The sequence below is a fragment of the Hemicordylus capensis genome, chromosome 4, assembly GCF_027244095.1.
Source record: "Hemicordylus capensis ecotype Gifberg chromosome 4, rHemCap1.1.pri, whole genome shotgun sequence".
In the NCBI taxonomy this organism is placed as follows: domain Eukaryota; kingdom Metazoa; phylum Chordata; class Lepidosauria; order Squamata; family Cordylidae; genus Hemicordylus; species Hemicordylus capensis.
In genome coordinates this window covers 260133551-260154353 of record NC_069660.1, presented here as the reverse complement: position 1 = coordinate 260154353, position 20803 = coordinate 260133551, and the positions used below count along the sequence as shown (strand labels likewise).

Here is a 20803-nt window from a genome sequence, read left to right as displayed (position 1 = left end):
GTGTGTGAGTCTGACCTCCAGCCTCAGAGGGGGTTCACTATTTTGTTTGATTTCAAACTCACAAAGGCACAATTTTATTTCTTTGCCAATCCTATGACCACTCAGCACAGTGGAGTTGACTCTCACATGCCTGCCTGTGCCTGATTTTTTTTAATTGAAAATATTTGATTTTAAGATGTTATATTCATATTACTGTTTTTATAGATGATATGCATATGTGCATAGCTCAATCTTATGTAGGTTTACTCTGAAGTAAGGCAGGTCTACTGTGCTCACTCAGGCTTATTCCTAGTTGTGTGAATAGCAGCTGCACAGATCAACCTCTGCTCAGAAATAAAGTTTAATGGAGATTACTCCCAAATATGTGCCCATAGATTTGGAGCCCTAATGAGGCTTTGTATCTCGATGGTTTTCAAGAGTGGTGATTTGGAAAAACGGCTCTCTCTAACAAAGCTTTACTCCAAAATTATTAGATTGCCCTTTGCTGTGTGGGGTTGTTATCCTGTGAACTGCCTGTATGTTACTCTCCTAAGTAGTTTGGAGAATAGGATTATTAGTTGTTTAATGCTTATTGTGAGTATTGATTTACTTGGCTGTTTTTCATTGGTCAGCTGCCAAATTATTTAACTCCTGCGGGAGGGACATAGCAGGTTTTGCTGGAGCAGTGGGTGAAGGCTATTTCTGTTGGTAGAGAGGAGAAAGCAAACAAGCACGTTTTTGCAAGGAAATCAAGTATCAGGTCGGTATAATGCAGAAAAGCTTTGCAGAAAAAGTAAGAAAGCTACATAACTCACTATAAGGGTGTAAATAGAAAAAAGATGAGTCTGTAAAGATATGAATGGGGTTTAAATCTCTCTCTGTGTGTGGAGAGGCTAAAGGATGGAGGAATCTAATATCTCTGTTCTGCACCCTTATTTGGGAGTAAGTTGTACTAAATAAATAAGATAAAAATACTCAGTATATTCCTATACTGCCCCATACAAAAAGTCCTTAGGCAGTTTAATGAGCCTTATTCCCAATCAAGTGCACAGGAGTGTAGCCTTGCCCTAATCACTATCAGGTGTGCCCGAGACCACTGAAATCAATGGTTTTAAAGGCACCCGACTTTTCATAGAGTCAGGCTGTAAGAGAAACCGTGTGGAGATGATTAAGAGAGGAAGAAGAATGTGTGCTCTCCTTTTTTCTTTTGTCGTTGTTAAATCAAACCAGTTGTCTTGTTTCTCTCTGTGGAATATGAGGGGATGATGCCCTGAGCAGTAGTGCACTGGAGGGGTGGGGTATACATATTTTAAATAAATAAAGTAGGGAACATGCTGGGCCTTGGTTGGGGCAACATTCCTTTATTAATGGTGCTATGCCATGTGCTGCATGGGGTTTTTTCTTGCATTGCAAGGTTTTTAGGAACAAGTTCCTGATATAGTTACCTTTTATTACTTTTGTGCAACATCCTTTCGTTCACATTATTTATTTATGTATTGATTTATTTCATTACATTTCTATACTGCCCCATCCACAGGCTCTGGGTGGTGCACAAGTAAAAAACAAAACACTGTTTAGAACAAACTGCTCAAAATAATATAAAGAGCAAATTTATAACAGTTCAGAGCCATTAAGATATTAAGCACTCATTGGGAGGAATCCAAAACCTTTATAATCTGAGTTGATGTGATAATCTGTGACTCTGACTTCAGTGCAATTCAAAATCTATAGTCTCTTGTGCAAATGTTGGGTGATGTACAAACCTGCTGGTTTCTTACTCATGGTAATAAGGTGAAAGAATGGATTGCCAGGAAAGAGCTGGGATACCTTCGGCAGTGTGTGGCACGATGGGATTGATGTCCGATCATGATTCACCTTTGCCCGTGGAGTTGTCAGAGATATCAAGCACCAAGGAACAGTATGAAGAAGAGGTGGGTTGGTTGGTCTTTGATTTCATGAAGACTTTTGCATTGTTTTCTATTGCCTGGGTGCAATAAACACATGATTAGTGTAGAAACTAAATTCCTTTTTCCAAGCCTCTCTCTCTTCCTCAAAGAAAAAAAAAGGGGGGGGGGGAGGGCCTGGAAATCTGCAGGGAAGAATAAAATCTGAATATTCCAAACAGCGTGAAGTGAAGTCATCTTCTCTCTCTCTCTACCCAGGGCTGGCCTTAGTGGTAGGCAAGCTGAGCAGTTGCCCTTGCCTTTTGTCCAGTATATCACACCCAAAGCAACTAAGTCGTAGTTGCAATGAACTTAGTTGTTTTGCACAGAACTCCTTGTCCTCCAGGGTAGGAGAAGCTACTGGATTGAGTCAATACTTGCCTCAGGGCAGGTTTTTGGATATAAATACTCCAGCCAGGCCACCATGGCCTCGGAGGATTCTGATTGGACCTTGCTTGAACGCTACAGATTCTCACAAGCATTGATGCTTCCCCCTCACTTTTTCTCCCTGCTTCTACCTCATGCTTTGCTTCAGAAAGAGGCCCAAGTGCCCAGCCATCTGGGGGCACTGGCCAACTGGGGCACCGAGTTGAGCATTGCAACATGGGGTATGGGCACCGAAAGCACTCTTCACCCAAGGCAGCATTTATCCTGGGACTGTCTCTGTCTCTCTGCACACACAAACCTCAGGGTGGTTTTGATTTTTTTTTTTAAAGGTTTGTCGGGGTAGGAAGGCTAGAGGCCTAAAATCCACGTTCAGTATTATTATTTCTTTCCCATTGTGTCTGTGATAAGCATTCAGAGCCTATATGTGCACACCCTTCAGCAGGTTACACATTTTATAAATGAAAACATGTAATTCATTGAACAAAGACATAACCATTCATAAAACATACCAGTTTAGAAATATAACACTTCAACATTTCAAATTCACACTAAACCTGTGGGAACTATCTGATTCTAGATGTGGTTTCTTGGAGACAAAAGGGGCTTACTTTTTGTGAAGTAGATTCTTTTGTCACAATCTGAAATGCATCATACTTCTGAAAAGGGTAGAGCAGGCTTCTCTTACTTTTGTTGTTGGGGAGAGACAAAGCACCAAATTATGCTGGAATAGTTCAGGCATTTGTGTAGGTCTGTAAAATTATTCCTTTTCAACTGGCTTTACAAACTGCACAACCTCTAATTCACTTTTTAGATTTGTAAAAAAGGATGGGTGGGAGGCAGTCAAAGTGAGTTCAGGAATGGTTATAGCATAACTGACAGCATAAACTGGTCCAGAGAAAGAAAACAGAATCCATAATAACACAGCCAAGAATTCCACTAATGACTGGATACATAGGAACATAGGAAGCTGCCATATACTGAGTCAGACCATTGGTCTATCTAGCTCAGTATTGTCTTCACAGATAGGCAGCGGCTTCTCCAAGGTTGCAGGCAGGAATCTCTCTCAGCCCTATCGTAGCAACGTACTGTATGCTTTGGTAGTTTGTTGGTTCAATTTAAAAAAAAAATCTTGTCCTATAAAAAAATAAATAAATCTTGTCCTATCTTGGACAAGCCAGGGAAGGAACTTGAAACCTTCTGCTCTTCCCAGAGCAGCTCCATCCCCTGAGGGGAATATCTTACAGTGCTCACACTTCTAGTCTCCCTTTCATATGTTACCAGGGAGGACCCTGCTTAGCTAGGGGGACAAGTCATGCTTGCTACCACAAAGACCTTCTCCTCCTTTTTTTCCCTCTGGGTATTGATTGTGCTTCTACTATAGGGTTTCCCATGACTATTTCTGAGAAAGAAGCAAAGACTAAAGTGAGTTTAAAGTGAGAGAGGGCACGCCCTCAACTCCTGCCTGTGGCTTCCAGCAGCATCTGGTGGGCCACTGTGCGAAACAGGATGCTGGACTAGATGGGCCTTGAGCCTGATCCAGCAGGGCAGTTCTTATGTTCTTAATGTGAAACATTGGCAATGTCCTCTCAATATGTACAGGATAATCATGCCTGCTTTTCTATATTGTAAACACAAAGCATGTGTGACCAGAAAATTGAGCATTTCTGGTCTAAAATGTAATCCTATGATTGTATTGTAACTGCAGCTGCCTATAGGAGCAACATTTCTGACCATGTTTAAGAGATGAAAGGTTTTTAAACTGAGGAATAACCTTTCATGCACACAAGAGGCAGTTTGGAGGAAGCATAAGAGGAGGGGACAAGATATGAAAGACTGGTTATGTATTGTAAGCTATTTGCGTCTAGGTTACAGTGAAAAGCAGGATAGAAATGTTATAATTAAACATATTTCATAACTGTGAAAACTGTGTTTAATATCTTCATATAAAACTGTAGCTTTTATTATTTTTTCTTTTTAAGTTGTGTCAGCCATTGAAAGTATATTTGAGAGTAAGACCCTTCTCTAATGCAGAACTTGAAAACAATGAAAACCAGGTTAGTTATGGAATATGCTGATTTTTCTTGACGTTCATAATTAAAGGAAAAATATTTTACAAGCTTCTAAAAGATTTAGCCTTTCCTTGATTTGCATATGGGACACCACTTCATGATGATTTAATTCAGGCCTGCTCAACTTAGCCCCCCCCCCCAGCTGTTTTTGGACTAAAGGTAAAGTGTGCTGTCAAGTTGGTGTTGACTCCTGGTGACCACAGAGCCCTGTGGTTGCCTTTGGTAGAATACAGGAGGAATTTACCATTGCCATCTCTTGTACAGTATGAGATGATGCCTTTCAGCATCTTCCTATATCGCTGCTGCCTGGTACAGGTGTTTCCCATAGTCTGGGAAACATACCAGTGGGGATTTGAACTGGCAACCTCTGGCTTGCTAGTCAAGTCATCTCCCTGTTGTGCCATTAGGTGGCTACAACTCCCATAATCTTCAGCCACAGTGGCCAATAGCCAGGGTTGATGGGAGTTGTAGGCCAACATCTGTAGGAGGGCTGAAGTTGAGCAGCTCTGATTTAATGAGATTTGACAACAAATACAGCTGGATATGTAGAAGAAATTCAACAGCTTGGGTGTTTGCTTTTTATGACAAAACTCAGATGCTCAAACAGAAAAATGAGAAATGATGAAAGTGTGTCTTGAAACAAGAACTTCTAGAGTGATGTTTAAAACGACATAAAGCACAATTGTCGCTTGCGACAGAGAGCATATGTTCGAAACCATATGCTACATTAAAATATAGTTTGAATATAATTAAAATGCAACACATATCAAGAGCAATACAAATGAGTGATTGCAGCATCATATACAACATAAATAGAACTATATTTGTGTGTGTATATATATATGTATGTGTATGTATGTATATCAAGCTTCAGACAGGTTTTTTGTGTGAAATTTAATAGACTAAGAATGCTTTATGAAAGCATTAATAAAAAGTTGTGTGTTAGGGCTGTTTAATTATTGAAAATCAAGAAACAGTAACACTTCAAGCACCTAAAGAATCGGCTGCAATGAAGAACAGTGAGAAAGGAATTGGACAACCTGCCCATCAGTTTACCTTTACTCAGGTAAGGTTTTCTCTCCCATGTTTTAGTAAAAGAATTGTACTGAAGCGACAACACTAGAATAATGCTTTGTACTGAGTCAGACCATAGGTCCAGCTCCCTCAGTATTGTCTACACAGACTGGCGACAGCTTTTCCAAGGTTGCAGGCAGGAGTCTCTCTCAGCCCTATCTTGGAGATGCCAGGGAGGGAACTTGAAACCTTCTGCTCTTCCCAGAGCGGCTCCATCCCCTGAAGGGATTATCTTACAGTGCTCACCCATCAAGTCTCCCATTCATATGCAACCAGGGTGGACCCTGCTTAGCTAAGGGGACAAGTCATGCTTGCTACCACAAAACCAGCCAGAGCAGGGGGAAAGTATAGTTTAGTATTGTCTATACTGACTGGCAGCAGCTCTCCAAGGTTCCAGGGAAGAGTCTCCTCCAGTCCTACCTGGAGATGCCAGGGAATGAACCTAGGACCTCCTGCATGAGATACAGCCCCATCCCCTAAAAGGAATATGTTACAACAGACAGCACACACATGTAGGCATCTATCCAAATGTAAACTGGATGGACCCTGCTTAGCAAAGGGGACAATTCATGCTTGCTACCACAAGACCATCTCTCCTCCCCTTGCTACCACTTGGAATTGCTGCAGAGGAGAAGAAATGGGCAGCGGTGGGGAGGGCATTTTATATCTTCAGTTCTACAGAGGGGGCAGGACTTCACTTCTCTGTCTATTCTCTTCATATGGCTGTCTCTTAAAGCTGCAGCAGGCCCAATGTAAGTACCTGCCAAGGAAATCTGGCAGCAGATGGGCCTGCTGCAGCTTTAAGAGACAGCCATGGCCAGAAACCTAAACTGTTTGAGAGGTCTCGGTCTAAAAATCAATATACAAAGAAGTCAAAGAAGGTCATCTTGATCATGATCATGTATGAAGAGGCTTAGCATACACAGATCAGCAAAACAGTTAAGCAGTTCTCAGTATCATGGTGAAATTCACTTGTGTGTTTGTGGGATCTTTTTCCCCTTTAGGTTTTTGGACCAGACACTACTCAAAAAGAATTTTTTGAAGGTACCATGAAGGAGATTGTAAAAGCCTACACTGATGGAGTGAATGGCCTTGTGTTTACTTATGGTGTTACCAATGCGGGCAAAAGTTTCACTGTTCAAGGTATATATGTACAGTGTGTTTTTTAACTGAAGAAATGCCAATTTCTAAAGATCTCATAATTATGCCATATAACAAGACATAGTTCATTGTTTTCACAGGTTGTCCAAAAGATGGTGGTATCCTGCCTCGTTCTCTTGACTTGATCTTTAAGCATATCAGAGGAAGGCAGTATCCAAAGATGAACTTAAAACCCTGCTTCAGCAATCTTGTCAAGAGGCTAAATGATATGCAGATCAAGCAAGAAGAAGGCATAAAAGCTGCACTTCTTGCTTCTTTAAAAGAGGTTATTGGCAAGCACTCTTCTGTATTCCGCTTTGCGTCACTTCCATGGGGTGGAACTACTTTTTTTTAGGGAAACATAATAAGGAAACAAAGTTGGGAATCCTTATGTCAATATGGAGATTGCAGAGTGCATTTGCATGGTAGAATCGGTGAGCAAGGTGTATGTGCTTAACCCTCCGCCTGCCCACCAAGTCTCCTCCCTGCAGCAGCATTTTTATTTTCCTGCACTGCTTTTACTTTAGCTAGACTTCATGTCTAGAATTAGCCTGCCTGCAGAAAAAAGGACTAGGGGTGCAAGATGATGTTTGGGAAGGAGTGGCAGGCACAGGCAGTGTTGGGCACATACGTAGATTCCTCCTCGCTTCTCCTAGTCTTCAACTACCCCATGCCTGCACCTACCTTTGCTTTAACCAGCAGGCTTGTTAGGAAACCAGCCTTTGTGGGTATAACAGGTACTTGAGTCTACAATATACTCAGTATTTGTACTTCTCACTTGACTTACCCTTTCTAGAAAAAAAATTAGTATGTTACAATCATCTAAAAAACATGTGTGTGTGTTCATGCTTGTACCACCTCAGAAATACACGATGGTGGAATCACTTGTTCTAGAGCAGGCCTGCTCAACTTAGGCCCTCCAGCTGTTTTTGGCCTACAGCTTCCATAATCCCCAGCCACAGTGTCCAATAGCCAGGGGTTGTGGGAGTTGTAGGCCAACATCTGCATGAGTGCTGAAGTTGAGCAGCCCTGTTTTAGAGGGTTCAAAATATCCAAACTGAAAGCCCACATAGGAGGGAGAAGCGGGGAGTGTTTCCATTAGAGGTGAATTCCAAGATGAGGGTACACAGCAACACCACTGTCACTTTATTATGCATGGCTATACTCATCCCACTCTTCTATGTGTTGGCTAATGACATGTGCATGGTAAAAAGTGTTACACACACAATAGATGAGGAGTGATATTTGTCTTCCGTCTCCCAAAAATATGGCTCTGAGTATTCAATAATTCTCAAGGACATATTTTTGGGAGGCACAGAGGTCTGAAAAGGGAATCTGCTCCTCCCTCATTACACACGCAAAACCTCCTCATATATCCTTGGTCTGGATGATGTCCATTGTATGTAACAAATTTCTATGGTTTCTCTAGCTGTCATTTCCTTGAATACTGATTTGGAAGTGGAATAAACCCACCCAAATTAAGGTAGTGGTTTCTTTGGGACTTGCTAGGTATGCAGAAAAATATTTATAAATAAAAGGAAACTATCCCTAAAACAGCCTGACAAGGACCTAAGATAGTTGAGGCATGGCATGTTGTGTGTATGCAGTTTTGGGAGTGGGGGATGAGGAGGAATGAAGGAGGGAAGATGGTCTGGCTCAAGATGCTAGCAGCAGCTTATTCTGGAAGGGAAATTCTGGATTGTGGGCAGAAAGATATGTGCCATGAGCCTAGAAACCTTTCCTCTCTTCACTGTACAGGGAGGTTTCCAGGGTATAGAAAGCAAAAGGACACCTTTTTCCTTTCTCATCTTCCAAAAGATTCCCCCACCTAGCACCCAGTATAGCACAAAATCGGGTGGTGGTGGAGCTGGCTGCTAGCTCTGGATGTGAAAATTTTAGAACCCTATTGCTCAGTAGGGAGGGCACTTTCCAGACTAGCTGCTCAACAGCAGCAACATGCCTCCACTCAGGCAAGTTGCATTAAAAACGTTAACAGCAGGGGGAGCAGTCTTGCAGCAACTAACAACCCGAAAAAACAGCACCTTCCTTACATAATGATATATGATGTCCTAGCTCTGTGTCGCAGCGATTAAATTCAAGACAAGACATTGGCAATGTGAACGGCATCCTGCTGTCCATGTAGGGACTGTAGTTTCACAATGCAAGAAATGTGAAAGCACACTTCCAAGATCCGACATTGCAGGGTCTAATCTGGAAAGTGCCTAGGGGAGGTTTCAGAAGGGTGGGAAGGAAAAAAATAGTTTTTTTCTGTCCTCACAAACATCTAAAATTCCTCTCCTGAACATCCCAAGTAGTGCTGCAAGGCTACTGTTCCCAGCTGGCTGGAATCCTGAATAAGAACATTTCTCCACACTGCTCCGACAATGGAAGAAGCCCTGTGGGGGGTGCAAAGAGATTTGAAACTAGCAGTGCATGATCTTTCTTCCAGCCCAGCATGGACAGAGGGGGCAGGGGGCACCATTTTTGCTGCTCTCTCCTCCTTCCAAAAGGATTAGTCGCATGCAGGAATGTGTTCCTGAGTCTTGTGCAGCTCTCATAGATCCAAAGAACCCTGCAGCTACCTTTGCATGCCCAGGGAGCTTTGAACTTGTCCACTGCCCTCACATATGATGTAGCAAACTATATTTGAATCAATGGGGACTTCCCAAAGGAGTTTTTGAGGATCTGCTATTCAACAAAAAAAGACCAAAAACCTACTGAGAATTTTTGGCCAAGTGCTTAGGTATGTGTGAAGTACACCAGTACTCTTTGGATTCCTCTAGATAATCAGATGTTAGTCTTCCATTCTTTTGGTTGATAAGTGAAGTAGTGCTTATATTAAGATGTTGCTATACATCTTCACCCAACTGTAAATGAGTATCTCCTTGTGGCATGAACCAAAGTATGGTAGCCTAACATCTGATTAACAATGAGAGCTGTAAGCTTTGATTAGTTTACTTCATCGATCAACTACAACTAGCTGATTTGCTTCTGGGATTAAGAATGAAGAGCATCTTTCTTGCTGTTTCTGTAATGGGATAAAAAAGAAAATATTTAAAGATGCCTTTAACACTGAGTGGTAGCTTTTATACTTGTAGGATATCTTCTACATATTTTAATGTCTCCCCCACCCGCCCTGCCCAGCAAAAGGTGCCTACATTGAGGCGTTTGGAGTATCCATTTTGAAATCTAAGTTAGACTTTTAATACAAAATCAGTGGACAGCTTACATTTTGTACCTGTATCTGTTTTTTTTAATCATTGTAACTGAATAATACTGGAACACCATCAACTTTAAAACTTTTTTTGCATTTATCAAGGAGACTGAAAATACTTGGAAGCCCACTACAAATCTGAGTGCATCAGACACAAGCTGTAGTAGCTGTAACTTGTCAAGTTTTGCTTTGGATCAATTAGGTAATTGGTAAATATTTGCAGCTTCAACAAAACCAGTGTGAGAGCATTGCTATACCATGGCCTGTTAATCATATACATACAGGATTGATTTCTATAATAGGGGAAAGCATTTTGCAGCAAACATTTTGAATCCATTGTTGAAGAACCATTAGAACTGTGAGATAAATGCTTCATTATCCTTTTTTAAATGAACAGCTATCTTAAAAGAAATATTCATAAATATGGGAGGGGAAAACCTGCATCAAAAGGTTGAGTGAACCTTTACTGATTTAAACTCAAACTACTGGTATTTGAATTACATTGTTTTTCTTTTAAAAGACCAACATTCTGACCTCCTAGATTCAGAAGTATTTAACTGCTATCCAAGAACGCTGTCTTCTGTATGGGTTTCTTTCTTTGAAATCTACAACGAATACATCTATGACCTACTAGATTTACTGCCAACACTGAAACATCCGAAGCGCAAAGTTCTGAGGATCTGTGAAGATCAGAGTGGAAACGCTTACATTAAAGGTACACTTACTACTTTAGTGATATTGGTTCAGTGGAATAATTAATTATTGTGTATAGACCTTGGACCTACAGGTATTCTGCTAAATATTCTGAGCAACATCCAGACTACTTAGTTAACGTCCATTAGTTTCAACGCAACTTTGTCATGTGTTTAACTGAGTGTGTGTGAGAGAGGGAGGGGAGTGGAAAGAAACCTGTTAAATTGAAAAATACATGTTCACATATAATATCACAAGTGTGTATCACAGAGACTTGGTTGTGGGAGGCTGAGGGTCCAGTTTGGGCCCGGCTTCTCCCTCCAGGGTACTCTGTAGAGGAGCAGGTAAGGGAGTGTGGGTGGGGAAGTGGGGTAGCTGTGGTCTTTAAGGATAATATCTCCCTTACCAGGATTTTTATCAGAGTGTCTGATCATATTGAATGTGTGTATGTACGTTTGGGGACCAGGGATAGATTGGGACTTCTGTTGGTGTACCGATCACCCTGCTGCCCAACAGATTCCCTAACTGAGCTTGCGGACTTGGTCTCGGGTTTGGCGTTGGAGTACCCCAGGCTTATGGTGCTTGGGGACTTCAATATCCACTTCGGGACCGGGTTGTCTGGTGCATGTCATGGACAGACCACCATCTGGTTAAGGTCGGACTCACAGTTGCGTCCCACCTCTGCAGGGGTGAGGAACCTATTAGAATGGTCTGTCCAAAACTGTTATTGGATCCAATAGGATTCCAAGAAGCCTTGGAAGGATTCAATGTTGGCCCTGCTGGCGATCCGGTTGATGCCCTGGTGGAGAATTGGAATAATCAGCTCACCAGGGCAATAGACATGATCGCTTCTAAGCGTCCTCTCCGACCCGCTTCAAAAATGACTCCTTGGTGTATGGAAGATCTGCGGGAGCTGAAGCGGCAAGGTAGACAACTGGAGCGCAAGTGGAAGAAGACTCAACTCGAATCCAACAGATTGCAACATAGAGCACATTTAAAGATCTATGCTCTGGCTATACATGCAGCAAAGAAGTGTTTATTTTCTGCCCATATTGCTTCCGCAGGCTCTTGTCCAGCGGAGCTATTCAGGATTGTGAGGGGGCTAGTAGGGCCCCCTGCACCCTTGAATTCGAATTTGGAACCATCAATTGCCTGCTGTGACACTTTTAAAGAGTTTTTAGTGGACAAAGTCTCTCATATTTGGGTCGATCTAGATTTAGACTCCACAGTTATCACAGTGTCAGATGCAGAGGTATCTAGCAACTCCTCATGTGTGGTTAGACTGGATCAATTTCAGTTTGTGACTCTTGAGGATGTGGACAGGCTTCTCAGAACGGTGCGTCCTACCAATTGTCTGCTTGATCCTTGCCCAACGTGGCTTATACTATCTGGCAAGGGGGTTGTTGTGGAGAGCCTGGTGGCAATTATAAATACCTCTCAGAGAGGGCAGGATGCCTCCTTGTTTAAAGGAGGCAATTATTAGACCTATTCTTAAGAAGCTTGCCTTGGGCCCCTCGGAGTTTAGTAGCTGCAGGCCTGTCTCCAACCTCCCATGGTTGGGCAAGGTTGAGAGGGTGGTGGCCTCCCAGCTCCAGGCGGTCTTTGAGAAAACTGACTATCTAGACCCATTTCAAACTGGTTTTCGGATGGGCTGTGGGATGGAGACTGCCTTGGTGGGCCTGATGGATGATCTCCAATTGGGACTTGGCAGAGGAAGTGTGACTCTGTTAGTCTTTTTGGATCTCTCGGCGGCTTTCAATACTATCGACCACAGTATCCTTCTGGAACGTCTGAGGGAGTTGGGGGTGGGAGGCACTGCTTTGCAGTGGTTCCGCTCCTACCTTTCTGGCAGATCTCAGATGGTGTCACTTAGAGACTGTTGCTCTTCAAAATCTGAACTTTTATATGGGGTCCCTCAGGGCTCCATACTGTCTCCAATGCTTTTTAATATCTACATGAAACCGTTGGGAGAGATCATCTGGAGATTTGGTGCTGGGTGTTATCAGTATGCTGATGACACACAAATCTATTTCTCCATGTCAACAACATCAGGAGAAGGCATATCCTCCCTGAATGCCTGCTTGGAAGCAGTAATGGGCTGGATGAGGGATAACAAACTGAGACTGAATCCAGACAAGGCGGAGGTACTTATTGTGCAGGGTCGTCACTCGGGAAGCGATATTGATCTGCCTGTTCTAGATGGGGTCACACTTCCTCAGAAGGAACAGGTACACAGTTTGGGAGTGCTTCTGGATCTGCACCTTTCCCTGGTTCCCCAGGTTGAGGCAGTGGCCAGAAGCACTTTCTATCAGCTTCATTTGATACACCAGCTGCGTCCGTTTCTTGAGGTTCATGATCTCAAAACAACAGTAGACTTGTTGGTAACCTCCAGACTTGATTACTGCAATGCGCTCTATGTGGGGCTGCCTTTGTACGTAGTCTGGAAACTGCAATTAGTACAAAATGCGGCAGCCAGGTTGGTCTCTGGGTCATCTCAAAGAGACCATATTACTCCTATATTACAGGAGTTGCATTGGCTGCCAATAAGTTTCCGGGCAAAATACAAAGTGCTGGTTATAACCTATAAAGCCCTAAACAGCTTAGGTCCGCGGTACTTAAGAGAGCATCTTCTTCTGCATGATCCCCATCATCCACTGTGTACATCAGGGGAGGCTCGTCTGTCATCCTTCATGTCATCTGGTGGCCACCCAGGGACAGGCCTTCTCTTTTGTCACCCCGAGACTTTGGAACATGCTTCCCATGGGAATAAGAGTCTCCCCATCTCTAGCAGCTTTAAAAAAGTGTCTAAAGACTTATATTTTTACCCAGGCCTTTTAGCTTTTTAACTTTGTAACTTTTTAAATTTTGGATTATTTATTGATTTGTTTTAAGCTCTTCTTAATATTTAATTGATTTTAATGTTTTGTTTTTATTTGTTGTGAACTGCCCTGAGACCTTGGGTTGGGGCAGTATAAAAATGCACTAAATAAATAAATAGATAGATAAATAATAATAAGCAATACAGATAATAACGCATGAGTTACAAAGAGTAAGGCATTCAAAACTATTCTGAGGATGAGAAGACTATATATGCAACACCAGCGGGACCCAAATTAATTCTTGGGTTAACCAACAGCCTACTGTAAATCTTATGATTTACAAAATTCAAATGCGAATTAACTTAATGGATTCACTTGACTTTGTATTTGTAAACGCTTTTGTAAAGACTTACAGTAGGCTGTTAACTTGAGAATTCTTTTATAGCTACTTCCCTCATTAGACACACAGAAATCTTATGTAGATTTAACTAAAGGTTTATTCAGGAACAAGTCCATTTTTCTCCTTCTCTTTGCCTTCTCTTTTCCTTTTTGACTCCATCTCCCACACTCTCTGCAGGATCGCCACTGGGACAAACTTCACAACACAGCATAAGGTTACTAGATAGAATACAACAGGAATTCAACACAATTTCCCAACTATTCTTATACTGAGGAGCAAGTATGTAAACTTCAATATCTGACAAAGCAATAGACATTTTTTCTCACTTTAATCCTTTTGAGATGTAGTTGGATTAGTTCATAGGCTCTGATTTGGTGGGCAAAATATCTGATGCTTTTTATATTCTTTTGCTAATTATTCTTAATATCCTCTTGAGTTTCTGGTAGCTCTGCTAGTTTCTGAGCATTGTGTTGATAATCTTGATACTAGCTACTATGATGCAGATATTTTGAGTGACAATGACTGACTAGATACTGACTATTTTGTAAATTGTAACTCTTTTCTCTGTATCCTAACAAGCATTACTCTACAGATTAACAACCCTGGATTTCACATTCCACTCATTATCCACTTTTCTAGTCCTTTGAAATTTACCTGTAACTCTTAACAATCTGAGTAACTGTTAACAATCTGAAATCATTGCACCTGTTTTGGGATTGTTAATGTCTTCAAAAGCACATGTTCCTAGTATTTAATTTATAAAATGTCTAGACTATTGACTGTTACCTCAATGAAAGCAGATAAAAAATGATTAAATATAAAACTGAACTCCATAATTACATATTTTATAATAAAATGCTCCATAACAAAAGGAGGAAACATTCCAAAGCAAAAATACAAATAATTTGTCCATCTTTTAAATATAGAAATTGATCATTTCTATATTGAGAGGAGAGGAGAGCTGGTCTTGTGGTAGCAAGCATGACTTGTCTTCATAGCTAAGCCGGGTTTGCCCTGGTTGCATATGAATGGGAGACTTCATGTGTGAGCACTGCAAGATATTCTCCTCAGGGGATGAAGCCGCTCTGGGAAGAGCAGAGGAGCAGAAGGTTTCAAGTTCCCTCCCTGGCTTCTCCAAGATAAGGCTGAGAGAGATTCCTGCCTGCAACCTTGGAGAAGCCGCTGCCAGTCTGTGAAGACAATACTGAGCTAGATAGACCAATGGTCTGACTCGGTATATGGCAGTTTCCTATGTTCCTATCATTGGTTTCCCTCTACTGCTTTTAACCAGATGCTTACCTAGAGAATCCTAGAGTTTTAAAGAGAGGATGGGCGGGTGCATGACAGAGGAGGCGCTCTCTTAAGTAGCCTGATCCCAAGCCATTAAGAGCTTTATAGGTAATAACCAGCACTTTGTATTTCACCCGGAAACATATCGGCAACCAGTGCAGTTCTTTCAAAACTGGTGTTACATGGTGCCTTCGTGTTGTCTCAGAGGAGAGCTGGTCTTGTGGTAGCAAGCATTACTTGTCCCCATAGCTAAGCATGGTCTGCCCTGGTTGCATCTGAATGGGAGACTTGATGTGTGAGCACTGCAAGATATTCCCCTCAGGGGATGGAGCCGCTCTGGGAAGAGCAGAAGGTTTCAAGTTCCCTTCCTGGCTTCTCCAAGATAGGGCTGAGAGAGATTCCTGCCTGCAACCTTGGAGAAGCCACTGCCAGTCTGTGAAGACAATACAGAGCTAGATAGACCAATGGTCTGACTCAGTATATGGCAGTTTCCTATGTTCCTAGACCAGTCTGGCTGCTGCATTCTGTACCAATTGTAGTTTCTGGACTACGTACAAAGGCACCCCATGTAGAATGCATTACAGTAGTCAAGTCTGGAGGTTACCAGCATATGTACCACTGTTTTAAGGTCATTCGCCTCTAGAAATGGATATAGCTGATGAATCAGCCAAAGCTGATAAAAAGCACTCCTGGCCACTGCCTCAAGCGGAGAAACCAGGGAGAGCTTTGGGTCCAAGAGCACTCCCAGGCTTCGTACCTGATATTTCAGGGGGAGTGTAACCCCATCCAGAACTGGCAGATCTAAACCATCTCTTGGGTCCTCATCAAGATTATACGCTGCTTCTTTAATCCATAATTTGACTGTAATGATTTCTGATATGCTTCCTGTTTCTAATACAACTAAACATCATTTGTGTTTCATCTTTAGCTGCTTTTCCAGATCTTCCTTTAGCTCCCATTATGACCATACACTAACTGTTCTCCCATTATTATTTAGAATACAAGTATATCTTGGTATGCATAACATTTAAAAACTGGGTTTTCTAAAATATTTTCTCTCCCCAGACTTAAAGTGGATCAATGTAAATAGCGTGGAAGAGGCTTGCAAAATACTTAAAACAGGAAACAAGAATAGAAGCTTGGCATGCACTAGAATGAATCGGCAATCAAGCAGAAGGTTTGCTATACATCCTTCCTTTGAAGCCAATGGCAAGTCTACAATCCAGATAAAACAAGCAAGCCCTCTGCTGGAAAGTGGTGAAAGTACAAGTAAAGATAGGAGAAACTAGAGGGGGTGAAAAAGAAAGACACTGAATATAAATAAGCAAGGGAGTAGGGAAGGAGGGGGAGAGATGATCATGTGTTCTGAGGTATTGAAAATGGCTGGGGCACTGCCCAATCTACTGTAGTGACCAGCCTCCTCTGGACTGATGGTCTGACCCAGTATAAAGCAGCTCCCTAAGTAACCAATGTAAGTCACAATTTAAAAACTCAATGATTGATTGATTAATTGTTACATTTATGCCCCACTTTTCATTAAGAAAATCCCAAGGTGGCTCACAATAAAATTTAAAAACAAGGTTATAAAAAAGACACATTAAAACATTGAGCTAAAAAAACCCCCAAACAAATCTGATTTAAAAAATAAAAAATGAAAACACAAGCATAAAAACAGTACAAAATACCAGAAGCAGCAGCAGAGACAATCATATAAAAGCCTGGGTAAAAAGCCACAATTTGACATGCTTTCTAAAAACTGTGATGGAGACTGAGGAGTGGATATCCACTGGGAGAGCATTCCAGAGTCTGGGGGCAGCAACAGAGAAGGCCCTGTCCCAACTACACGACAACCTAGCCTCCCTCATTGTCAGCACCCGGAGCAGAGCCCCCTCAGATGACCTCGTCAAGTGGGCAGCAACCCTTGGGAGCAGGCAGTCCCTCAAGTATCCCAGACCGGTCCCAAACTGCATGGTGCCTGTAGGTCATTAGCAGCACCTAAAGGAGTTCTAGGTTTTATCCTACAACAGCAATACCTTTTCCTCTTGGAAGACTGAGAATTCTAGAACTCCAGGCTGGAAGTATCTTTATATCACAATTAACACAAATGATTCATTTTGGGAGCCATCTTCTAGTTACATAGCTCTGTTACAGGCAATAGATTCTTTGAGGTTCCCCGGGCACACACATGTCCTTATTTAATGGCAGCACCACCGGTCCAACCCTGATCTGTCCAATCTGAAAGCTTCAGAGTATTAAAGAGACATGGTCATCCACCACCTATCTCCAGCAGTTCTTTATTTTTGAGGTCTTCTATTAGGGTGGGTGTCCTAAATTCCTTCCTATTGGCCATTGATATTATTAAGCACCTTTCCGCCTCACTTTTCTGAATGGTGAGAGGTTGCAGGGGTGCAGTTCTATTTGGATTATGGTTTCATTTGAAAGAGAAATCACTGGAGTCTTACAGCAGCTCTGTAATAGTTGTTGGTTTTCAAAAGATGTTTGCCCTGCCTTTCCCAAACATTCAAGGCAGCTTTCATAAGCAGTAAGATACACAACTAAAACTATAAAAACAATCAAAATGACACAAATTATGAAAGGAGTATAAAAGTGTCTTCTGTGAAGCATACTAAAATAATAAAAGTGTAAAATGGCTGTAAAAGAGTAATCAGCAAGCCAATTTAAAATAAGATGATATTCCCTCAATTTGGTTCTAGTGATTGCAGCCTTATTCTGATTTGGTCTGGTTTCCTCTTGCTGGGCATTCACTACATCTCCTTAAGTTAATTGTTCTTAGCCCCACATGAAATGGGTTTACATACTTATCTGCGACTGGTTCAGAATGCAGCAGCCAGGTTGGTCTCCTTAGAGACCACTTGACTCCTATTTTAGAATAGCTACACTGGCTGTCAATAAGTTTCCAGGCAAAATACAAAGTGCTAGTTATTACCTATAAAGCCCTGAACAGCTTGGGCCCAGGGTAGTTAAGAGGGCACCTTGTTCTTCATGAACCCTGCTGTGTATTAAGATCATCAGGGCAGGTGCGGTTGCCACCGGCTCACTTGGTGGTGACCCAAAACTAGGCCTTCTCTAGGCTCTGGAACACACTCCCAAATGAAATCAGAATCTCCCCATCTCTGGTGGTTTTTAAGCAACTTTTGAAAACACACCTTTTCATCAAGCTTCTATTTATTTATTTATTTTATTTACATTTCTAGCCCACCCTATACCCAAAGGTCTTGGAGCAGGTTACAATAAAACCAATATAAAACATAATTAAAATACAACATCATAAAATCAAAAATACAGTAAAAGATAGTGCCTGAGAGGGGAAGAACGGCTACATTTCTAGTCAGAGGCCACGGTTAAGAGGTGCATCTTCACCATTCTCCTGAATGTGCACAGTGTTGGCGCTTGTCGCACCTCAGAGGGGAGGGCATTCCACAACCTAGGGCCTGTTGTGAACCAAGTCTGATTTGTATAATAGATATGAAATTAGGCTTGTTTCATCAGTGTCACAAAGTGACCAGTTTTTTTATACAGTGACCATGTATAGTCTGGGTGCAAAGGTAGAAAGAAGATCAAAAACACTCCCAAATGATTCAATGGGCTTTATTATAGAAAGTTGCTCATCAGAAGAAAATTCAGAATAGGTCATCAAAGTTAAACATGTCTGATTCAGTTGCGTAGCTATCATATGTGTGTGCAATCAATAATTGTAGCTGTCTAATAAATCCCAATAAATCATTTAGAGAGAAACTGAGAGAGGAGGAGGAAGAGAGGGCTCAGGAAGGGAATGGCAGTGCTTAGTAGGGAGGAGGGAAGTAGGGAAGCAGGCTGGGCTGTGTGTTGGATGAGCATCTCACCAGGTTCATGAAGAGGGCTTCAAGGGATTTGTTCATTGCTGGAGCTTGAGAGCAATGTAGGCTTCAGCTGCAAGAAGGCTGGTGCTGGATATTAGGAGCTTGGAAGCAAGGCAGTCTTCAAGCAGGCTGTTGGTAGATTGCTCAGAGTGAGGTGGAAAGTGAGAGTACCATAGCTGGGGAAGTCTTGACCTCTCACTACACAGCAGAGGTCACCAACAGTCCCTGTCCATGGAAAGAGTTCCTGCTTTTAGCCCCGCAGCTTTAGCAGCAAAGTCTGAGATGGCTCTTGAGCAAAGATCTGCTTGTTAGGCAAAGCTTGCTAATTTGCAATGTCCAGAGACTCCTCCTTATACTGGTTTCATCCTTTGATGTCCATTGAGTCTCCTGGATCACAAAAGGTGTCCATTCCTGTTATCCTCTGGATATTTTCTTTTAATTATCAAAGTTAGCTCAGGATATTAAGTCAGTCAGGGTACACAGGATCTGAGTTCTATCTTCTGTTAGCTGTTTGTTCTATTGACATTCCCCAAGGCAAATCTGCATCTTCTGCCGCCTTGTCCCTAAGGAATGTTAAAAGTCAAAGATGTTAGGAAAGAAGGAAGAAGCCAAACTATATGTGTTAAACAGTAATTAAATTACTTCTTGTGTACACCTGTGTGATTCTAAGAGGAAGAATGTTTAAAGTCACAGCAAAAGGGGTGCATGTTTGAGGCTAGTTAATCCACACATTTGACTAAGGCAGAACAATAGGTGACATCATGATGAGCATCCTGTCAGCGATTACCTGAGAGCAAGTTAATTGTGTCTTCACAAACACTGAGAGACAATGCTACCTTCACAATTCAATTAACAGAGGGAGTCAAAAGAGTTAATCATTTCATTCGGAGTTGGGTGAGGCCTCGCATCAGTGTTTCTCTGAGCTGAAAATTGCTATTGGAAATAGGCCTGAGTTCTGAACCAAACTCTGGGTCTAGTCCATTACCTTTGGCCATGCTGGCTATAACAGGGCCACCACAGAGAAAGCCCTCTTATGTGCCCATACCCCTGGCAACGGTGGCACTACCAAGAGGGCCTCTCCTACAGATCTTAACTGATGGGAAGGTTTATATGAGAGAAGGCATTCCTTCAGGTATTTGGGGGCCAGGTTGTTCAGGGCATTATGCGTCCGTGTTAAAACCTTGAATTGGGCTCAGTGGCAAATTGGCAAACAGTGCAGTTCCTTTAAGACTGGGTGTGATTTGCATCTGGCCAGAAGTGCCCATCAGCAGTCTTGCTGCTGCATTATGCACTAGTTGCAGCCTCCGAACCGTTTTCAGAGGCAGCCCCACAGTAGTTACCAGAGCATGGATTCCTATGGCCAGGCTATCTCTGTTTATGCTGGTCAAAGACTGAAATAAAGACTTGAGACTTGGGGCTATCTTTGTTCAGAAAGAGCCGTAGCTGGCGGACAAGCCAAAGTTGAAAATAGGCACTCCTGGCTACCACTGCCACCTGGGCCTCCAGCAACAGTGACGAATAGGAGTACCGCCAAGCTAAGCACCTGTTCTTTCTGGGGTAGTACAACCCCCATCAAGAATGGGATCTCGCCCCACTTCATAGACTCGAGAGCCCCTAACACACAGCACCTCTATGTTATCTGGATTCAGCTTCAATTTATTGGTCCACATCCAGCCCATTACCGCCTGCAGGCAACGGTCAAGCACCTCAACTGCCTTTCCTGACTGAGATGGAATAGAGAGATAGAGCTGGGCGTCATCAGCATACTGGTGGCACCTCACTCCAAACCTGATGACCTTTCCCAACGGCTTCATATAGACGTTAAAAAGCCTAGGGGATAAGATCAACCCCTGAGGAACCCCACAGGTCAACCCAAACAAAATTCCCCCATGGCAACTCTTTTATAGTGACCCTGGAGACAGAAGCGAAATCACC

The 20803-nt window shown here is 42.3% G+C and overlaps 1 protein-coding gene across 4 annotated transcripts in view; it reads left to right on the top strand.

Moving 5' to 3' along the window:
* Positions 1-621: 621 nt before the first annotated feature.
* LOC128321979 (kinesin-like protein KIF20A) overlaps positions 622-20803 on the top strand; it is a 36800-nt gene continuing 16618 nt past the window's right edge. The window contains exons 1-9 of one of the 4 annotated variants that reach the window (XM_053242595.1): positions 622-739; positions 1771-1910; positions 4289-4363; positions 5325-5444; positions 6457-6595; positions 6694-6878; positions 9912-10008; positions 10348-10521; positions 16074-16185. In XM_053242595.1, coding sequence (XP_053098570.1) covers positions 1779-1910; positions 4289-4363; positions 5325-5444; positions 6457-6595; positions 6694-6878; positions 9912-10008; positions 10348-10521; positions 16074-16185 — 1034 coding nt within the window. In that variant the 5' untranslated portion in view covers positions 622-739; positions 1771-1778. Of the gene's footprint in view, positions 740-1770; positions 1911-4288; positions 4364-5324; positions 5445-6456; positions 6596-6677; positions 6879-9911; positions 10009-10326; positions 10522-16073; positions 16186-20803 lie in introns of those variants that run through there. The other 3 variants (XM_053242594.1, XM_053242596.1, XM_053242597.1) reach the window with 3 other exon arrangements.